The sequence below is a fragment of the Dendrobates tinctorius genome, unplaced genomic scaffold (assembly GCF_039654945.1).
Source record: "Dendrobates tinctorius isolate UK_male_01 unplaced genomic scaffold, ASM3965494v1 ptg000257l, whole genome shotgun sequence".
NCBI classification, from domain to species: domain Eukaryota; kingdom Metazoa; phylum Chordata; class Amphibia; order Anura; family Dendrobatidae; genus Dendrobates; species Dendrobates tinctorius.
In genome coordinates, this window is record NW_027361924.1 from 3,712,907 (window position 1) to 3,733,571 (window position 20,665).

Below are 20,665 nucleotides of genomic sequence, written 5' to 3' on the forward strand. Positions count from 1 at the left end.
CCATCTTAAGGAGGAGCTCCACCACCTTGCTCCTAGGTGTCCACCCACTGCCCCCCCACCTAAGACGGACCACATTCCTCCTTTGCGGCCCCTGCCCGGCTGTGGGGAGAGACCAAACAGTCCCTCCCTCCCTTTGGTTTTGGAAGGCAGCAAGGCCGTGTCTCTCTATCCAGAAAGACAAGTCCACTGTCCTCCCCTCTACCACTATCGACCTTTCTCCTTTTTTGAGGGCCTCCAGGAAACGGTGGTGCAAAACGCCGTCCCTGGAGCCCGGAGGCGAGGAGACCCCCCCAGGACCACCCCGAGGACCACCCCGACCCCCAGCCGCGGCCCCCGCATAACTATGTTGGGGTCTTGCGGCCGGGGGGGAAGACGGGCCAGCCCTCCCACCACCAGTCGTACTTGCACCCTCATTTATCCGCCCACTCACTCTCCCATTCACTCTTTTATTATTGGCATTTACTCCAGCACTTTCAGACCCATTCACACCCGCACTCACTCCCTCATCCATGTCACTCATATCTCCATTCACCTCTGCAAACATCTCTTCAAAAATATCCACGCCACTCTCATACTCACTATCACTCACACAAATGGTGTTTGCATTATTTACAGTATTATTTACAGAAATTACCTTAGCATTAGTATTTACAATATTGCCACTTTTTTCCCCGCAGTTCTCCCTCCCACCTGCTGGGGGCCCTCTCTGGCTGCCCGGTGCTCCTGGTCTGGCCTGGACAGTGCTGCTGGCCAGGAGTGCTGCTGATCCTTTAAGGGCCTCCATGTTAGCCTGCATGTTACTCTGGCTGGGCCTTGGAGCAGCAGCTCCTGGTTTCCCCAGCTGATCATTTTTTTTTCTTTTGTCCCAAGCACCACAGTCGTCCTTTCCCGTCTGTACTCTCTGGGCAGGGACGGCCACTGGCACCGCTCCCTGCCCTGCATCTCCTCTCTCCGCCCCCGCCACTGGCATCCCAGGAAGAGCCGGAGCCCCCGCACCCCCAGATGACGGTAGGTGGCCGGGGACCCCGACAAACTCCCCACCAGTTTCTGGGGGCCGTGCTACATTGCTGGGAAGGGTGGGTGGGACAGAGGGCAGCGGGCCCGCCGTGGCCACGCCCCCCCGCCGGTCGCAGTCACTCCAGGCCGGGCAGTGACCCCTTGCGAGGCCACGCCCCCCGGGTGACGCGAGCACAGCGGGCGGAGCCGCGACTGCAGAGGCCATGCCCCCCCCCGCCAGCCACAGCCACCACGGGCAGAGCAGCGGCCCCTTGCGAGGCCACGCCCCTCGGGTGACACGGATGTAGCGGGTGGGACTATGGCCGAGGAGGACACGCCCCTGCCGCATGCCGCAGCCTTTGCAGGCCGGGCAACACTCGGGGAGGCCTCGCCCCCCTCACGGACCACCGTCGCCACCCTGTGCCCACCGCTCAACACGGGCAAGGCCGGCCACTCCCCCTCGTCACCCAATGGTGGCGGAGCCCCCTGCACGGACCCCTTTTTGGGTCGACGTGCCGGAGACCCCGCTCTCACCACGGGCGCCGATAGGGGAGCTACCAATACCTTGCACCGCTTGAGCTGCGATTTAATTGCTGGATCGCCCTTTCTTGGCTTCTGGACCCCCACCAGCGATCCAGACCTAACGGATCCGTACGTGGGGGGCCCAGAAGCCCCAGCACTCGCCACCGGAGGTGCGGCCCTGGCTGTACCAATTTTACCTGGTGCCAGGCCAGCCCCCCCTGCCACCGAGGGCTGAGCCTGGACACCAACACCAAAACCAGCACCGACCTCCATGTCGCTGCCCTGGTCTGAACTGTCACCAGATGCGACAGTCAGGTCACAACAGTCATCTCTCTCCCCGCTCCCTCGCTGCGGACCCACCACAGGGCCCGAGCCGGGGTGGGTAGCGGGTTCCACACAGCGGGACAGAGGGGCCCCGGGAAGAGGAGCAAAAACCAGTTGTTCCTCCACGCCTTCAGAGGCCTTACGCCTGCGCCTCCTGTTTCTCCTCCTCCCGGTTGCCTCATCCTCCGGGCAGACCTCATACCCAAACAACAGCGTGCCAAACCGTGCTGGGGATTCAGTCTGCCGTACTTGTTTAAGGATGAGGCAGCCCCCCTCAGAACTACTCCCGCTCCCTCCATCCTCCCCCTCGCTCCCGCTTTCCTCCGCGTTACTGGAGTCCAGCGGGAGGGCCACCTGCTCGGGGGCTATCCCGCTGCATGTTACCTGGCTCACGCTGGTGTCCGCCAGGTCTTCAGGTGGAGGTGGCCCGGGTGTGGTGTGGGCGCCATCTTGCTCTTCCTCCTCCTCGCTTTCCTCCACCTGGATGGGGACTCCTGACCCCCCAGGAGACCCACCGGCCATGGCCCTGAATCGGTCCTCGTTCTGCAGCTTCTCCTGGAAGGGGCTGCTGCCGGCCATGATGGTACTTCGCCGGTCCTCCAGGGCCCGAATCTCCCCTTTCAGCCGCTTGACCGTGGCGGTGACCTCCGCTCTCTTTGAGGCAGGGAGCCTGTTTTTACTGATGACCCGGGCTCCCTCCAACTCCCCCCGGAGTCTCCTGAGCTGCTTGCCGGCCTCCTCGTACTCGGAGAGGTGGGCATGAATGCGGGAGGCGTAGGTGGTAGCTGGCTCTCCCGCAACCTTGGAGCCCCAGATGTTAAGGGGGGGCCCCGCCCACCTCTGCCGGCTGCTGCACCTCCGGGGGAAGGGCCCGCCACAGCCTTCACTTCGGGGGTCCCGGACCCTGGGGTCCGCTTTTTCCCCATCCCTGGGACTGGCTGGCTGTGCCTTGGGCCTCCTGGTGGTGGATGAGGCCCCCCCACCCCCAGCTGGCTTGCCGGAGGGTGGGAGCCAGGGGCACAGCCCCGGCGCTCAGTCCCAGGGAGAGTCCTCTTTCCTGGGAAGGGGGCAGATGGAAAGTCCTTGCAGGAAAAAAAAACCTCCCTTCCCAGGAGCTTAGCAAAACCCTAGCCTGCAGAGCTCAGCTGCGACGCTCCTCCTCTTCCTAGGTGTGTCCAGAGCTGCACTCACTATTCTGCTGGTGCAGTCACTGTGTACATACATTACATTACTGATCCTGAGTTACCTCCTGTATTATACCCCAGAGCTGCACTCACTATTCTCCTGGTGCAGTCACTGTGTACATACATTACTGATCCTGAGTTACCTCCTGTATTATACCCCAGAGCTGCACTCACTATTCTGCTGGTGTAGTCACTGTGTACATACATTACATTACTGATCCTGAGTTACATCCTGTATTATACTCCAGAGCTGCACTCACTATTCTGCTGATGCAGTCACTGTGTGCATACATTACATTACTGATCCTGAGTTACATCCTGTATTATACTCCAGAGCTGCACTCACTATTCTGCTGATGCAGTCACTGTGTACATACATTACATTACTGATCCTGAGTTACATCCTGTATTATACCCCAGAGCTGCACTCACTATTCTGCTGATGCAGTCACTGTGTACATACATTACATTACTGATCCTGAGTTACATCCTGTATTATACCCCAGAGCTGCACTCACTATTCTGCTGGTGCAGTCACTGTGTACATACATTACATTACTGATCCTGAGTTACATCCTGTATTATACTCCAGAGCTGCACTCACTATTCTGCTGGTGCAGTCATTGTGTACATACATTACTGATCCTGAGTTACATCCTGTATTATACTCCAGAGCTGCACTCACTATTCTGCTGGTGCAGTCACTGTGTACATACATTACATTACTGATCCTGTATTGTACTCCAGAGCAGCACTCACTATTTCTCTTCTGCAGGCATAAGAAGACTGTTCCCATGTTTGTTCCGGAGTCATCCTCGAAGCTGCAGAAGTTCACCAGGTGAGTGCTGTCTCCTTCTCTCACATCAGATGATGTCCGGCTCTGTTGATCGGCTTCCTTATGATTTCTTTGTTTTATCGATGTTCCGGATTTGACCCCTTTCCCTCCATTTCTGTTGTGGTCCCCACCGTTTTCCAGCTCTAACCCCAAAGTGATCCACGGTGCCTAAACCCTGTGCAGAGAAGCCAGGTTTGTAGCAGTGGCATTTTACTGGGGGTCTCTGGATATGAAATCGAGAGTGGCGCAAGCCACTATTTAGGTGTAACATTGCTGTACCCCACAGATATTACTGCACCCTAATTATAGCCCACAAATAAAGGCTGTAACCCACTGAATAGGAGCAAGTTCTGTATCCCACAAGTATAAGCTGTGGGGGGACCGTACCCCAGTATTGCTCCCTGCACACAGACTGTATCCTGTTGATTTAAGCAGCATGATGTTAGAGCTCCAGAAATGTGAGTATTGGGGGTTGTAACGCTCCAGACATACAGGACTCAGACTGTAATTACATTCTTGTATCACCAGCGTACCACCAGACATGGCAGTGCGAGGGTCTCATTAGTACCTCGCAGACGCCCTGTGTTATTCATCACCCAGTGCTTTTATTTTCTGCCTCCGGGAACATTTTCGTCTTGCTGTTATTTCTATTATTGATCATTCGATAAATGAATAGATCTGATAGAAGCTGAATGTAATTACCAGGATTGGCACCAGAGCAGAACAAGGGGGCACAGTCGGGGGCTAGACAACAGCCTGCATCTGCTGTTTGTGACACCACACAACCATTTACCTAAACCAAGGGAGACCCCATGACAACTAGGGCCGTGATAAACTGAGAGCTGCCGAAGTACCCAAGTAATGCCAGTGGTCCTCAGACACTGCGTAGTACCTCTGTCTTGTCACTCGTTCCCAGGTGTTTGATAGGACTGTGTCACTGAAGGTCACTTAATATCTTCATGATGTCACAGGTTCCCAGACTTTGAATAGCAGCTTAGTGATGTCACTCATTCCCATATTTTGGAATACTACCACCATGTTGTCACAAGTCCTAGATGTCTGGTAGCACTGCAGTGATGTCACTGGTTTACAAAGGTTATTTAGTAGTGATGACTGCAGTTCCCGGACATCAGATCCTTGGCTGCTGTCAGATGGCTCCTCTGTGATGTCACTGGTTCCCATATGTCAGACAGCTCCTCTGTAATGTCCTTGGTTCCCGTGTGTCAGATGGCTCCTCTGTAATGTCCTTGGTTCCCGTGTGTCAGATGGCTCCTCTGTGATGTCACTGGTTCCCGTGTGTCAGATGGCTCCTCTGTGATGTCACTGGTTCCCGTGTGTCAGATGGCTCCTCTGTGATGTCACTGGTTCCCGTGTGTCAGATGGCTCCTCTGTGATGTCACTGGTTCCCGTGTGTCAGATGGCACCTCTGTGATGTCACTGGTTCCCGTGTGTCAGACGGCTCCTCTGTGATGTCACTGGTTCCCATATGTCAGACAGCTCCTCTGTAATGTCCTTGGTTCCCGTGTGTCAGATGGCTCCTCTGTAATGTCCTTGGTTCCCGTGTGTCAGATGGCTCCTCTGTGATGTCACTGGTTCCCGTGTGTCAGAAGGCTCCTCTGTGATGTCACTGGTTCCCGTGTGTCAGATGGCTCCTCTGTGATGTCACTGGTTCCCGTGTGTCAGATGGCTCCTCTGTGATGTCACTGGTTCCCGTGTGTCAGATGGCTCCTCTGTGATGTCACTGGTTCCCGTGTGTCAGATGGCTCCTCTGTGATGTCACTGGTTCCCGTGTGTCAGATGGCTCCTCTGTGATGTCACTGTTCCCGTATGTGAGATGGCTCCTCTGTGATGTCACTGGTTCCCGTATGTCAGATGGCTCCTGTGATATCACTGGTTATTATGTGTCAGACGGATCCTCTGTGAAGTCATTGGTTCTCGGACATTGGACGGCTCCTCTGTGATGTCACTGGTTCTCGGACATTGGATGGCTCCTCTGTGATGTCACTGTTCCCGTATTTGAGATGGCTCCTCTGTGATGTCACTAGTTCCCGTGTGTCAGATGGCTCCTCTGTGATGTCACTGGTTCCCGTATGTCAGATGGCTCGTCTGTGATGTCACTGGTTCCCGTATGTCAGATGGTTCCTCTGTGATGCCACTGGTTTCTGTATGTCAGATGGCTCCTCTGTGATGTCACTGGTTCCCGTGTGTCAGATGGCTCCTCTGTGATGTCACTGTTCCCGTATTTGAGATGGCTCCTCTGTGATGTCACTAGTTCCCGTGTGTCAGATGGCTCCTCTGTGATGTCACTGGTTCCCGTATGTCAGATGGCTCGTCTGTGATGTCACTGGTTCCCGTATGTCAGATGGTTCCTCTGTGATGCCACTGGTTTCTGTATGTCAGATGGCTCCTCTGTGATGTCACTGGTTTCCGTGTGTCAGACGGCTCCTGTGTGATGTCACTGGTTCCCGTGTCAGATGGCTCCTCTGTGATGTCACTGGTTCCCGTGTGTCAGATGGCTCCTCTGTGATGTCACTGGTTATTGTGTGTCAGACGGATCCTCTGTGATGTCATTGGTTCTCGGACATTGGACGGCTCCTCTGTGATGTCACTTGTTCTCTGACATTGGATGGCTCCTCTGATGTCACTGGTTCCCGTGTGTCAGACGGATCCTCTGTGATGTCACTGGTTCTTGTATGTCAGATGGCTCCTCTGATATCACTGTTCCCGTATGTGAGATGGCTCCTCTGTGATGTCACTGGTTCCCGTATGTCAGATGGCTCGTCTGTGATGTCACTGGTTCCCGTATGTCAGATGGCTCGTCTGTGATGTCACTGGTTCCCGTATGTCAGATGGTTCCTCTTTGATGCCACTGGTTTCTGTATGTCAGATGGCTCCTCTGTGATGTCACTGGTTTCCGTGTGTCAGACGGCTCCTGTGTGATGTCACTGGTTCCCGTGTCAGATGGCTCCTCTGTGATGTCACTGGTTCCCGTGTGTCAGATGGCTCCTCTGATATCACTGGTTATTGTGTGTCAGACGAATCCTCTGTGATGTCATTGGTTCTCGGACATTGGACGGCTCCTCTGTGATGTCACTTGTTCTCTGACATTGGATGGCTCCTCTGATGTCACTGGTTCCCGTGTGTCAGACGGATCCTCTGTGATGTCACTTGTTCTCGGACATCGGACGGCTCCTCTGTGATGTCACTTGTTCTCGGACATCGGACGGCTCCTCTGTGATGTCACTTGTTCTCGGACATCGGACGGCTCCTCTGTGATGTCACTGGTTCTCGGACATCGGACGGCTCCTCTGTGATGTCACTGGTTCTCGGACATCGGACGGCTCCTCTGTGATGTCACTGGTTCTCGGACATTGGATGGCTCCTCTGTGATGTCACTGTTCCCGTATTTGAGATGGCTTCTCTGTGATGTCACTAGTTCCCGTGTGCCAGATGGCTCCTCTGTGATGTCACTGGTTCCTGCGTGTCAAATGGCTCCTCTGTGATGTCACTGGTTCCCGTATGTCAGATGGCACCTCTGTGATGTCACTGGTTCCCGTATGTCAGATGGTTCATCTGTGATGTCACTGGTTTCTGTATGTCAGATGGCTCCTCTGTGATGTCACTGGTTCCCGTGTGTCAGATGGTTCCTCTGTGATATCACTGGTTCCTGTGTGTCAGATGGCTCCTCTGTGATATCACTGATTCCCGTGAGTCAGATGGTTCCTCTGTGATGTCACTGGTTCCCGTATGTCAGATGGTTCCTCTGTGATGTCTCTGGTTCCCGTATGTCAGATGGTTCCTCTGTGATGTCACTGGTTTCTGTATGTCAGATGGCTCCTCTGTGATGTCACTGGTTCCCGTGTGTCAGATGGTTCCTCTGTGATATCACTGGTTCCTGTGTGTCAGATGGCTCCTCTGTGATGTCACTGGTTCCCGTATGTTAGATGGTTCCTCTGTGATGTCACTGGTTCCCGTATGTCAGATGGTTCCTCTGTGATGTCACTGGTTTCTGTATGTCAGATGGCTCCTCTGTGATGTCACTGGTTCCCGTGTGTCAGATGGTTCCTCTGTGATGTCACTGGTTTCTGTATGTCAGATGCCTCCTCTGTGATGTCACTGGTTCCCGTGTGTCAGATGGCTCCTCTGTGATGTCACTGGTCCCCGTGTGTCGGATGGCTCCTCTGTGATGTCACTGGTTCCCGTATGTCAGATGGTTCCTCTGTGATGTCACTGGTCCCCGTGTGTCGGATGGCTCCTCTGTGATGTCACTGGTTCCCGTATGTCAGATGGTTCCTCTGTGATGTCACTGGTTTCCGTGTGTCAGATGGCTCCTCTGTGATGTCACTGGTTCCCGTGTGTCAGATGGCTCCTCTGTGATGTCACTGGTTCCCGTGTGTCAGATGGCTCCTCTGTGATGTCACTGGTTCCCGTGTGTCAGATGGCTCCTCTGATATCACTGTTCCCGTATGTGAGATGGCTCCTCTGTGATGTCACTGGTTCCAGTATGTCAGATGGGTCCTGTGATATCACTGGTTATTGTGTGTCAGACGGCTCCTCTGTGATGCCACTGGTTCTCGGACATCGGACGGCTCCTCTGTGATGTCACTGGTTCTCGGACATCGGACGGCTCCTCTGTGATGTCACTGGTTCTCGGACATCGGACGGCTCCTCTGTGATGTCACTGGTTCTCGGACATCGGACGGCTCCTCTGTGATGTCACTGGTTCTCGGACATCGGACGGCCCCTCTGTGATGTCACTGGTTCCCATATTTCTCAGGGCATCGATAGTAACATTACTTTCTACTTGGGGCCTTTCTAATCCATTAATCGATTGATTGCCTTCTCTGTTATATTTTCTTAACACCTTGTTGGCTGGCGGGCTTTAATCTCAGCAGTTCATCTCCTTTTTAAAATATTTCCATCACCGTTTTAATTCCCGAGCGCTCGGCAGATGAGAATTTTTTATTTTTTTTTTCCGAAAAACTCTCAAATCACAAGAATAAAAATCTGCACGGAGCACAGAACCCAGCTCTGTATTAGCAGGAGGGAGCGAGAAAAGACCTTTGTGGAGAGAGACAGCAGGACGGGGCATTCATCTTCACTGTGCATTGACTGGACCTCAAGGCGAAAGACACCTTGTGACACTCCTGAATAATACAGTGCAGCATGTTCTCCATATTCCACCGCCACGCTGTGCATCAGAGCTACAAATGCCTGATTTATTATAAAAGGCCTGAGCACGGCACGAGGCACAGAAAATATAGAAATATCTGCAAGCCACTGCAAACTTTTTGGGGGATTTCTATTTTCTTTATACAGATAGAATTCTGCACTCTGACAAAAAAAATAAGATATAAAATTTGCATGCTGATTTGTAAGTTTAATGTAAATTTTTCCATGTTCCAGCCCAATTTTATAATGGACGCAGTGCTTTTTTATTTTCATTATATGTACAGAGCTTCAATCTCCCAGCATAGACATAGTTGCATAATAAAATACAGGTTTCTTGCAGTCACCACTAGAGGGAGCTCATTTCAGACTCTTATGTATAAACTCTGTGCAGTCAGCTCCCTCTAGTGGTGACTGCAGGCAGCAAGAATTTTTAAAGTTTTCACAACATCTGCGTCGGAGATATTTGGAGCTCTGTGTCAGAAAAAAACGAGATTTGACCGTTATACATTAAAAAGTAGCATAAAAGAAAAGAAGTAATCGTTCGCTCCACCGATCCCTAAATTCTCCCGTTCTGATGATTCCAAGACTCCCAACTTGTCTTTTTGTCTTTGTCTCTTTCAACAAACGGGAAATGCCACTCAGCCAATCGCTGTATGGGGCGTGTCACCACTGTGGCCTGTGATTGGCTGAGAAAACATTTTCCTGAGTGTCAAAAGGAAGCACAGGGGTGTCGGAACAGGAACGGCGCTGGATCGGCAGAGGTATTATTGCTTCTTTTTTTTTTTTTTTTTTTATAGCGCTCTGATCCTTCTTATAACAAAAATCAATATGCTGACAAAACCTTTAATGTCCTTTTTCATAAATCTTCACGGAGTAGCCATGTGTGTCTTATATATTGCGGCAAAGTGAACGTTGTGTCACGTTTTACTAGAAAACCACACGAGGCAATGACGGCACACGGCGGCTGCGAGGCATGATCCTCATGTGCCTCCATGCTTTTTTTTTTTTTTCTTTTTAAGAGCCATTTCATCAGTCCCCATAGATTCGAGCAAAAATATAATCGTAGCGTGTTTCCCTTTAACAGAGCGTTGTTCATCCTGGGCCTCCTGGTTCATGAATGGAAAGCCAATGCTACAGTAAAGAAAGTATAGGCAGAAGAGCTGTAATAGACGGTGACAACTCCTGCGTCTACTGTACGGCCACCACCAGTAGTTGTCAAAGCCACAAATGAGATCCGATGGCGGATAACCCTGCTTGTTGATGGTTTCCCGCACTTGTTGGTGGTCTCCAGCAATGATTTCTCGGAGATACGTCGTCATCTGCAACACTAATGGATGAGTCTGTCCCTTTAGGTGATATAGATTTGCTATCAGGTCGACTCTTCTTCCACCAGATGTAACCCCCGCCTGACGTACATCAGAACACCGGCTCGGATGCGCTGACTGCTTTATTACTGTTCGCTGACATCCCAGGGGGTCTTTTTGTAATACGGCAAATGAAGTCAGGACGGGAAGACATTAAGAAGATTATCGGCAGCGTGGAGCGTGCCAAGCAGCGTCGTCTTGTGGTATTTAGAATGTGTGGGAGGACTCGGTAAAGGGCAGGCATGAAATCCCACAGAGCAAAGCTCCTCATATCAGGGAATGGGAAATGTGACTGCGTGCCTGGATGTGTCTGCGACAACCTATTATATAATGACAGGCACCGTAGCGGGCCCAGTTATACCCCCATTCAGCACCGTAGTGGGCCCAGTTATACCCCCATTCAAAATGCTGATCAGGAAGGAGGCAAAATTCACACGTCAACAGGCCTGATATTGACGCCTTATACTAATGCATTAGTTTTGTTTGCATACCTCATGTTAGTGTGAATAGTGCCTTACAGAGACTGCTTATGATGCCCATCTAAACATATGTGCTACCTTATCATCACAAGGTCAGAAATGCTTGTAGGTGAGACACCAACAGGAGGTGGCATGTCACCGCCATCATCTGTACTCCAAATCCGTGCATTCTGATATTGATGCAGCTGAAGGCAGGCAAATAAAACTGCGGAAAAGCCATGGAGCGGAAGCCACTTACACTCCCTAATAAAGTGACTTGAACAGTTTCATAACTTTCCACGCTGCACAAAATAAGTAAAAACAAAAATTAAATTTGAATCACTCTTTAATACGCTGGACAATTTGAGGACGAGCCAGGCATAGGCAGAGGTCTCCGCTGGGCGGCTTTGCCCTAGTGGATTGGTCTTCATTAACTGGCGTTTCCTTATATGCATATAAGGGTAAAACTTTTGTTCTGACCAGAAGTCAGATATGCCGGGTGACCAGTGAGGCCGAATTAAGAGATAAGGCTCTGAGATGGGGAGCGCTCGGAGGTAAGGATGCACACTTGTTGTGAGCCACTCGCTTTTCTGTTTATTCACACAAGAATGCTGTATCTTATACCGTTTACAACAATATGACTCATGTAGCCCCCTTGCTACTCAAGGTCATGATGGTTTGATTTACCATGTACCCATAACATGTTTTTGCAGAATCTTAAATACATTGCATATGGGCGAAGAAGGATAAAATCCTTGAATATGAGACTATAAGGCTGGCTAATTCAACATCTAGAAAAGAAAGAAAACATTAACCCTTCTACATCACCCAGCAGACTCCTCCTAGCCTCCTCCATGTGCTCTTCTTCTCTGGACTGTAATTTCCCTGCCTGGATTCTTATTTGCACTTTTGCGCCAGCCTGCCTGCACCCTTCCCCTTGCCTGCATGCTTTTTTTTTTCCCAGCTTGGATTTTTTTTCCTGGCTGGCTGAACGTTTTCCCTGCCTGGGCTCTTCTGCTCCCATCTTGCCTGGGCTCTTCTGCTCCCATCTTGCCTGGGCTCTTCTGCTCCCACCTTGCCTGGGCTCTTCTGCTCCCACCTTGCCTGGGCTCTTCTGCTCCCACCTTGCCTGGGCTCTTCTGCTCCCACCTTGCCTGGGCTCTTCTGCTCCCACCTTGCCTGGGCTCTTCTGCTCCCACCTTGCCTGGGCTCTTCTGCTCCCACCTTGCCTGGGCTCTTCTGCTCCCACCTTGCCTGGGCTCTTCTGCTCCCACCTTGCCTGGGCTCTTCTGCTCCCACCTTGCCTGGGCTCTTCTGCTCCCACCTTGCCTGGGCTCTTCTGCTCCCACCTTGCCAGGGCTCTTCTGCTCCCACCTTGCCAGGGCTCTTCTGCTCCCACCTTGCCTGGGCTCTTCTGCTCCCACCTTGCCTGGGCTCTTCTGCTCCCACCTTGCCTGGGCTCTTCTGCTCCCACCTTGCCTGGGCTCTTCTGCTCCCACCTTGCCAGGGCTCTTCTGCTCCCACCTTGCCAGGGCTCTTCTGCTCCCACCTTGCCTGGGCTCTTCTGCTCCCACCTTGCCTGGGCTCTTCTGCTCCCACCTTGCCTGGACTTGTTAGGCATAAAGAAGCAGATGAGAACTTGCCCAGCAGACTCCCTCCTTCCTGCCAGGTCAGGTCTTCCTGTGCCTGGACTCTTCTTCACCTCCTTGGACTCTTCTTCCCAAGCCCCACTCTATTTAACACCATGTTTTCTCTAGAACACCACAGTGTTTCAAAGTAGCCAAAGTCACACCAGTAAATTTCACAAGACCGAGCAAGGGGCTGACCGGTGCCACGTCACTGGTGCGTCTTACCGACCTTGTGGAAGTGAGAGGTGCTGGATAACCCCTGTAAGTCATTGATAGTAGCTCATTCCAAATATCTTCTAATCTGGGCAAAGTTACCGCCTCTCCCACCCGCAGTAGGGGGCACCTCCAGCTGCTTCTCCCTTGTGTCGTATCCAAGGGCATTTATTACAGATGATATAAAGACAAGGCTAAAAATCTCAGAGTACCTTCCATTGGCCCCTAGCAATGTCTACACAAGACCTCTCAATTACTACAGGTTTCTGGTGCTTCCGGGAGCTGCCGGCGGAGAGCAATGAAGCAAAAGCAAGCAGCTGAGCCGCTGGGTTTATCTCACATTGTCTCGCTTTTTAACAAGCATCTGGTCGACGCTTTCTTGTCTCCGTAAGGAAATTGCCCAGCGCGCTGCACTTTGCAGAGCATTTAGCACCCAGCGTGAAAACCATCAGCACAGGAAGGACACCAAAGAATGGGAGCCAGAAAAGTTGTCATTAGTGTCATCTTACTTGTCCCCACATCCTCCAAGCTCAAGTATTACCGCTAATAAGCGCCAGAAAAATACCGTGTATATTTCTTTGTAAAATATCTCATCTTTTAAGGTTTTTATTTGAAGCTCCCAGCAGCGAACTGTAAGACAGATGTCTCTAGTTTTCACCAATCGTTTTTCACCTACAGGTCAGGGAAGCAAGTTTAGCATCGCGGGACACTACTGTTGTCCATGTGCTCACAGAGGGGGATCTATAGATATCCAGATCCACTTTTGAGCAGCATTACCTTGCTTAGCTTGTCATAAAAAGTAGAGAAAAGTTTGGCGCTAGTGATCTGCTGGGTGAATCCAGTACATTAAGGGTGACTGTGAGAGGAGTTGATACTCTGATGCAACATTACTAAATCTGGGGAATTTTTTAAAAGCTTTGGAGCAAATGGAGTATAAAACATTTATATAGCTGGAAATCAACATATAGTTTCCCAACGCCTGCCGTTTCTACCTGATCTAGGCATTATGCCCCTGTGTTATCCATCTGAAGGTGTTCCTCCCCTGTTGTTCGCACTTGATCTTGGGATACTGATCCTGCTATTCCTACTTGATGTGGTACTGCCCCTGCTGCTCCAACCCAGAGTATCCCTACTCCTATTGATTCTACCCACCTCTGCAGTTCCAATCTGATGTAATGGTTCTGCCCCAGGTGTTCCTACATGAGCTAGAGATTCTGATCTAATTATCTGATCTTGTTGTTCCCGCCCCTGCTGTTCTTAATTGATCTTGTGGTTCCGTCCCTGCTGTTCTCAACTGATCTTGTGGTTCTGCCCCTGCTGTTCTCAACTGATCTTGTGGTTCTGCCCCTGCTGTTCTTATCTGATCTTGTGGTTCTGCCCCTGCTGTTCTTATCTGATCTTGTGGTTCTGCCCCTGCTGTTCTTATCTGATCTTGTGTTTCTGCCCCTGCTGTTCTTAACTGATCTTGTGGTTCCGCCCCTGCTGTTCTTGTCTGATCTTGTGGTTCCGCCACTGCTGTTCTTGTCTGATCTTGTGGTTCCGCCACTGCTGTTCTTAACTGATCTTGTTGTTCCCGCCCCTGCTGTTCTTGTCTGATCTTGTGGTTCTGCCCCCTGCTGTTCTTAACTGATCTTGTGGTTCTGCCCCTGCTGTTCTTGTCCGATCTTGTGGTTCTGCCCCTGCTGTTCTTAACTGATCTTGTGCTTCCTCCCCTGCTGTTCTTATCTGATTTTGTGGTTCTGCCCCTGCTGTTCTTAACTGATCTTGTGGTTCTGCCCCTGCTGTTCTTATCTGATCTTGTGGTTCTGCCCCTGCTGTTCTTATCTGATCTTGTGGTTCTGCCCCTGCTGTTCTTAACTGATCTTGTGCTTCCGCCCCTGCTGTTCTTATCTGATTTTGTGGTTCTGCCCCTGCTGTTCTTGTCTGATCTTGTGGTTCCGCCACTGCTGTTCTTAACTGATGATGTGGTTCCAACCCTGCTGTTCTTAGCTGATCTTGTGGTTCTGCCCCTGCTGTTCTTAACTGATCTTGTGCTTCCGCCCCTGCTGTTGCTCCTCGATATAGTCCTTTCACCCCTGCACTTTATACCTGATCTAGGGGTTCTGCCCCTGCTGTTCCTACCTGATCTAGGTGTTCTGTGCCTGTTATTCGTACCTGATGTTTGAGATTGGCCCCTCCTGGTCCTACTTGATGAAGGAGTTTCTCCCCTGCTACTCCTACATGATCGAGCGGTTCCACCCATTCTGCGCCTATCCTATAGAGGGATTCTTCCTCTGTTGCTCCTACCTGATCAAGGGGTCTGGGAGGAACCCAGGAAAAACAAGGCATCCTGGGGAAATGGCAAATTTCCTCATTGCCATAGTATCCTTCAGAGAGTTATCGGTTTCTGATGGTTTCTTGCTCTAGAAACCGAGATGCTTCAACTTTACACTTACAATGTCACTTTCAGGTGAGCAAAACTGAGCTGGGACGGGGCTTGCAAGGTCAGAGGGAGAAAGGTAAATGACCTTGAAAATGGGGCATGGTTAAGGAAACACAGGAGCTGTCTACAAAAAATAGATTTTCTTTTTTTTTAATCGAGACTTCACAAAGTTGCTTCATTTTATTTTTCTTTTTAGATGCATTGCTTGCAAAACTGTTCATACCGTTTAAAGCAAGGGAGGATGTGTAGAATATTTTTTTTTACTTTGCAAGTAAAGGAGACAGTGGTTAAGATTTAGCTTTGTATGCATTTACAGTCGCCATCTTGTGCGCTCTCGTTTTAATGAATGATATCACAGGGAAACTCTCTTGTGACATTTCTTCATGCCAGTCTAACAGATCAAATCCCAGCGGGGGAGGCTCCGTGTGCCCAATACTTCAGTTTTCAGAATATTTTTCCATTTATGCTTTGAGATGAATATTTTACACCCACGAGCATTGAGCTGAATTATCAGCTTTCTTTTAACATAAGGACGGCCTCTATTTCGTCAATTAGGGATGGATATTGTGCGGGTCAGCAAGTTGGGTCTCAGTGTCAGGGTGAGGCATGTAAAGCCATAGGTGCACTCGCTCATAGCTCCCACTATTTGATCATAATCTCATTTGAGGTTCCTGTAACTGGCGTCCAATATATGTAGTTATGATCGGTGTCGGGACAAGACCATTCTGATATTTGGAAACCTCCATGGCAGCTAATCACATCCACTAATCACAATTTTCAACTAATGCCAGTTTTACTAGTGCTCCCCCCCAATGAGAAGCAATGATACAAGTCCCCAGGGGTAGGTTGTGTGACGCTGGGTCAGGGACTACGTTATTCCTGAGTGTGATTGTTTTCGCCTGGGGTTGGTACATCACACAATCCGCGATGACAAGGCTCAAATCCACCCATCAAACAAACCGGACCGGGGCGCCGCTCTCATTAATATGTGGATTAGCGGGTTTGGCAGATGTAGGCATCTAAATTAGCCAACAATTTGCTGCCAAGAAAGCAATGGGATAATGATTTACGTCCAAGAACTGGAACCACAAATGGCGAGTGTCATGGAGTCTGGCATGTGACTTCATTACAGACCGTCACCCCGGGGAAAGACTTGGAACAAGTAATGGAGCAAGGGTTGACTGTGTATGACTGCAAACATCAGACCTATCTCCCGATGCAAGCTGAGCCTACTGTGATACAGGAGGCGACTGCAGAGTTGGTAATATGTGATACTAGGTTAGTTTACTCTGGAGTTAAAGCATCCATCACAAATGTTCTTACATTTACCTACAAGAGTAGGGCTGCGTTCTGCCAATTTTTTCCCTTTAAAGTAAGAGTCCGTAGTAAAACCCAGTTAAAATCCATGTCACACCCATGGCAAAACCAGGACCCATTATAAATCTAAATAGTTCAATTGCTGCCCATGGTATCGGTCCGGAGTCCATGACAAAACCCAACAGGACCCGGTATAAATCTGAATAGTCCAATTGCTGTCCATGGTAACAGTCCGGAGTCCATGGTAACAGTCCGGAGTCCATGACAAAACCCAACAGGACCTGGTATAAATCCGTAGAGTCCATAAAAATTCTTGTGTAATGGCTCTGAGTCCATAACGAAGACCAATGAGACCTGTTATGAATCAGTAGAGTCCATGTCCACGCGTAACCGTCTCACAATTGATGGCAAAATCCCAACAGGACCCAGTATCAATTGGAATAGTCCAATTTTCACCTATGGTAACAGTCCTGAGTTCATAGCAAAAGCCAATGAGACCTACTATGAATCCGTAGCCTCCATGTGACGGACATGGTAACAGTTCAGAGTTTATGACAATACCCAACGGGGCCCAATATAAATCCATAGCGTCCATGTGATGTGAAGTATCCAATGGTATGGTTCACCCCACAAATCTCTTGAATACAGACATCTCTGATAAATCCCAGTAAAGGTGGCCATATACATGGGAGAAACTTCTGCGTGTTGACTTTGGTGGGGCCCGACAACCATCTAATGTGTAGGGCTCCCTAAACAGCAGATGTCAAGGGAAAAGAAGCGATCAGGCATGTTGAGTTTTAACATGCACCATCCTTTTGTTCTTACAGTTGAGCTACCATCAGAGAAGTTTCCAGTATCTAACTCTCCAGAACACTTGCACACTTTCCAGATCTGAGCATGCATGTGTATGGGAGTGTCAGGAGCGAAAGCAATAGGTGAAATTAACCCTTTGGCCAACTAAGGTGTGTGGCCACTTGTATGTGACCAACAGTGGCCACCTTGGACCTTTAATGACCCATTAGTTTCTTGATAGACTTCACAATCTATTGGTACACCAATCCAGTCCATTTATCGACCCACAACAGAGTATTTCACACACATGTTGCCCTGAAATTACCATTACTCATCCAAAGTATCGTAAGATTTTACAGCAGTTGTCCTTTAGCACAAGCTAACAGTCTGTCTACTCATTACATAAACTTAATGAAGCAATTAGTGGAAAAATGCTGCTATCCGATTATTACATTCCAGTACGAAAAATACATTTCAGTAATAGACGATGCGGGAAACGAGGACTAATCAGCAAATGTAATAATATACTACTAATTCAGAAATATAGTTCTCATCTCTTACAAAAATAATCTTCAGGGTTTCTGTTTAACCCATTGCAAATATGTCCCGTGTAATTTTAAACTAGTGCTATCCAGGTACACAGAGTCTAATCTATCCAGTAACACAAAGCCTCTAGAAAAGCATGGTGGTGCCTCCCCTCATCAACCACAGCAAGGTAGAACTGCTTTTAGTATCTAATAAGTCCAGGAACTGTCCTCTCCTGCTTTGTACTTTGCCATCCACTCTTTCTTTTTTTAGTAGGTGGTTGCTCTTCATTGTGATTCTGTAAGCACTATAGGTTCTAGAACTTTCTCTTTCTCACTTCACAAGATGTATCATCTCTACCATTATTTCTTGGCTTTTTTTGCCCTAAACTGAAAGTCCTATCCTTTTATGCCTGTATACAGTTTGATAAATAGGAGAGCAGGAGCAGAAAGATCAAGACCTGCCCCACTTCCTGTAGAGAGACAAAGACCCACCTCCACTTCTTGTAGAGAAGAAAAGATGTGTCCTCCCTTCCTGAAGAACGATAAAGAGCCACCCTGACTTCCTGTAGAGAAGCAAAGACCCACTCCCATTTCCTCTTGAGAAACTAAGACCTGCCACCACTTCATGAAGAGAGACAAAGACCTGAATTGTAGAGCGACAAATATCCAGCCTTATATCATGTAGATACAAAGATCTGACCTCACTTCCTGTAGCGATACAAAGATCCAACCTCACTTCCTGTACAGAGACAAAGATCCAACCTCACTTCCTGTACAGAGACAAAGATCCGACCTCACTTCCTGTACAGAGACAAAGATCCGACCTCACTTCCTGTACAGAGACAAAGATCCGACCTCACTTCCTGTACAGAGGGACAAAGATCCGACCTCACTTCCTGTACAGAGGGACAAAGATCCGACCTCACTTCCTGTACAGAGGGACAAAGATCCGACCTCACTTCCTGTACAGAGGGACAAAGATCCGACCTCACTTCCTGTACAGAGGGACAAAGATCCGACCTCACTTCCTGTACAGAGGGACAAAGATCCGACCTCACTTCCTGTACAGAGGGACAAAGATCCGACCTCACTTCCTGTACAGAGGGACAAAGATCCGACCTCACTTCCTGTACAGAGGGACAAAGATCCGACCTCACTTCCTGTACAGAGGGACAAAGATCCGACCTCTCTTCCTGTACAGAGGGACAAAGATCCGACCTCTCTTCCTGTACAGAGGGACAAAGATCCGACCTCACTTCCTGTACAGAGGGACAAAGATCCGACCTCACTTCCTGTACAGAGGGACAAAGATCCGACCTCACTTCCTGTACAGAGGGACAAAGATCCGACCTCACTTCCTGTACAGAGGGACAAAGATCCGACCTCACTTCCTGTACAGAGGGACAAAGATCCGACCTCACTTCCTGTACAGAGGGACAAAGATCCGACCTCACTTCCTGTACAGAGGGACAAAGATCCGACCTCTCTTCCTGTACAGAGGGACAAAGATCCGACCTCACTTTCTGTACAGAGAGACCTGACCACTAGAGACAAAGACCAGCCCCCACTGTTGCCAGCATTTTAAGTAGATTTTTCAGGGGTAAGACAATAACATTTTTGCATAAAGTGATTTGCATATTGTCTGTTTATTACATTATCAATCAGTGAACATTTCAAGGAACTGTCCAGTGTGTTCAGTCCTGCCTTCCTCGCTTTTGCAAGCTGATTGGTGCTAATGGTGCACATTGGTTCTGCCGCTTTGCCTGCAGTGCCCTCTACAGGTACAACAGACCATTACAATAGTTAAAAGTGGATTTCAGTATAAATACTTCTGAAAAAAACTTTCCAAAACACAGGATTGTTCTACTATTTGTGCTGTGCCAGTCCTGGAGGCTGAAGACTTTCCTAGAAATCTATTCAGCTATTATGGAGTGACATCTGTGAAATTTGCATTGATCCCGGAGAGCCGTTATCTGCTACAGACCGGCTGGAGCAGCTTTTTCCTTTGGTTATATCGCGGCCGTCCCGATTCATTGTCTGAGGACAGAATATTATTCAGTGAATTTTCTCTTGTGCTCTCTAAACCAGTCGGTGACCTGCAGGATGGCCTGATAACGATGCTGACAGGTAATTACCGGCCTCGTCCTCCATACAGCATGACGCTGCCTGCTTGATCCCATTCTAAGTGCTCGTGCATTGCAGCCTTTCTACTGATTTCCCACCGGAACGCGTGCAGGAAAATAAAGCTGCTGCTACATGGAAACCGTAAGCAAGTGTCACGGATGTGTCAGAGGCACTGCATCTGTCTGCAGAAGGTCACAGTTGTTTGCTTTGCAGACTAGTGGCCACCTCCCCCAGTGCTAATGACCACACCTGGACCTGGGTGTTTATAACTCCCTACTTCCTGTTGGGAGGTGCGGGCGTTATTTCCTATTTGCACTTCTCGGTTCAAGCTTGGAGCTGTAGCAGTCTGCTAAAGTCCTCCTGGAGTTTAGAGGGCATTGGCGTTTCTCTCTGAATCTACTCCAGTGTCCCCCTAGTTTCATTTATCCTTACTGTCTTTAGTGTTAGTGGGATTGACTAGCACTATCCTGTCCTTCCCGATGCAGGGCCTATCACCAGGGTCACACGGGGACTAGGTTTCCTGTTCGGCGATAGGTGCGGAACCTATGTAGGGATGGTGGGACAGACAGGGTGACGTTAGATCAGTCCTAGGGGTCTCTGCTTTCCTCTTCCCTAGTGTTTGGCTCCCCTTCCCTTATCCCTTTGTATTCGTGTGACAGCAAGTTGCTTTTGATAGATCTTTTTGTCTCCAATTTGCAAAAAATCAGCCTGTCTTGAGTGAACCGGGATCTGCTCAATGTATAAAGACCTTTTTATTAATACATTTTTTTATAAAAATGCCCGCCGC

General features: G+C 49.6%; 1 protein-coding gene across 4 annotated transcripts in view; it reads left to right on the forward strand.

The window, feature by feature from the left end:
- Positions 1 to 20,665, forward strand: part of B9D1 (B9 domain containing 1) — a 53,370-nt gene that overhangs the window by 15,762 nt on the left and 16,943 nt on the right. For all 4 annotated transcript variants that reach the window (XR_012226520.1, XM_073558457.1, XM_073558456.1 and 1 more), the window contains exon 5: positions 3,802 to 3,864. Coding sequence is in view for 3 of the 4 variants with exons in the window: in XM_073558457.1 (XP_073414558.1) it covers positions 3,802 to 3,864 (63 nt within the window). In the remaining variant the exon portion in view is untranslated. The remainder of the gene's footprint in view (positions 1 to 3,801; positions 3,865 to 20,665) is intronic.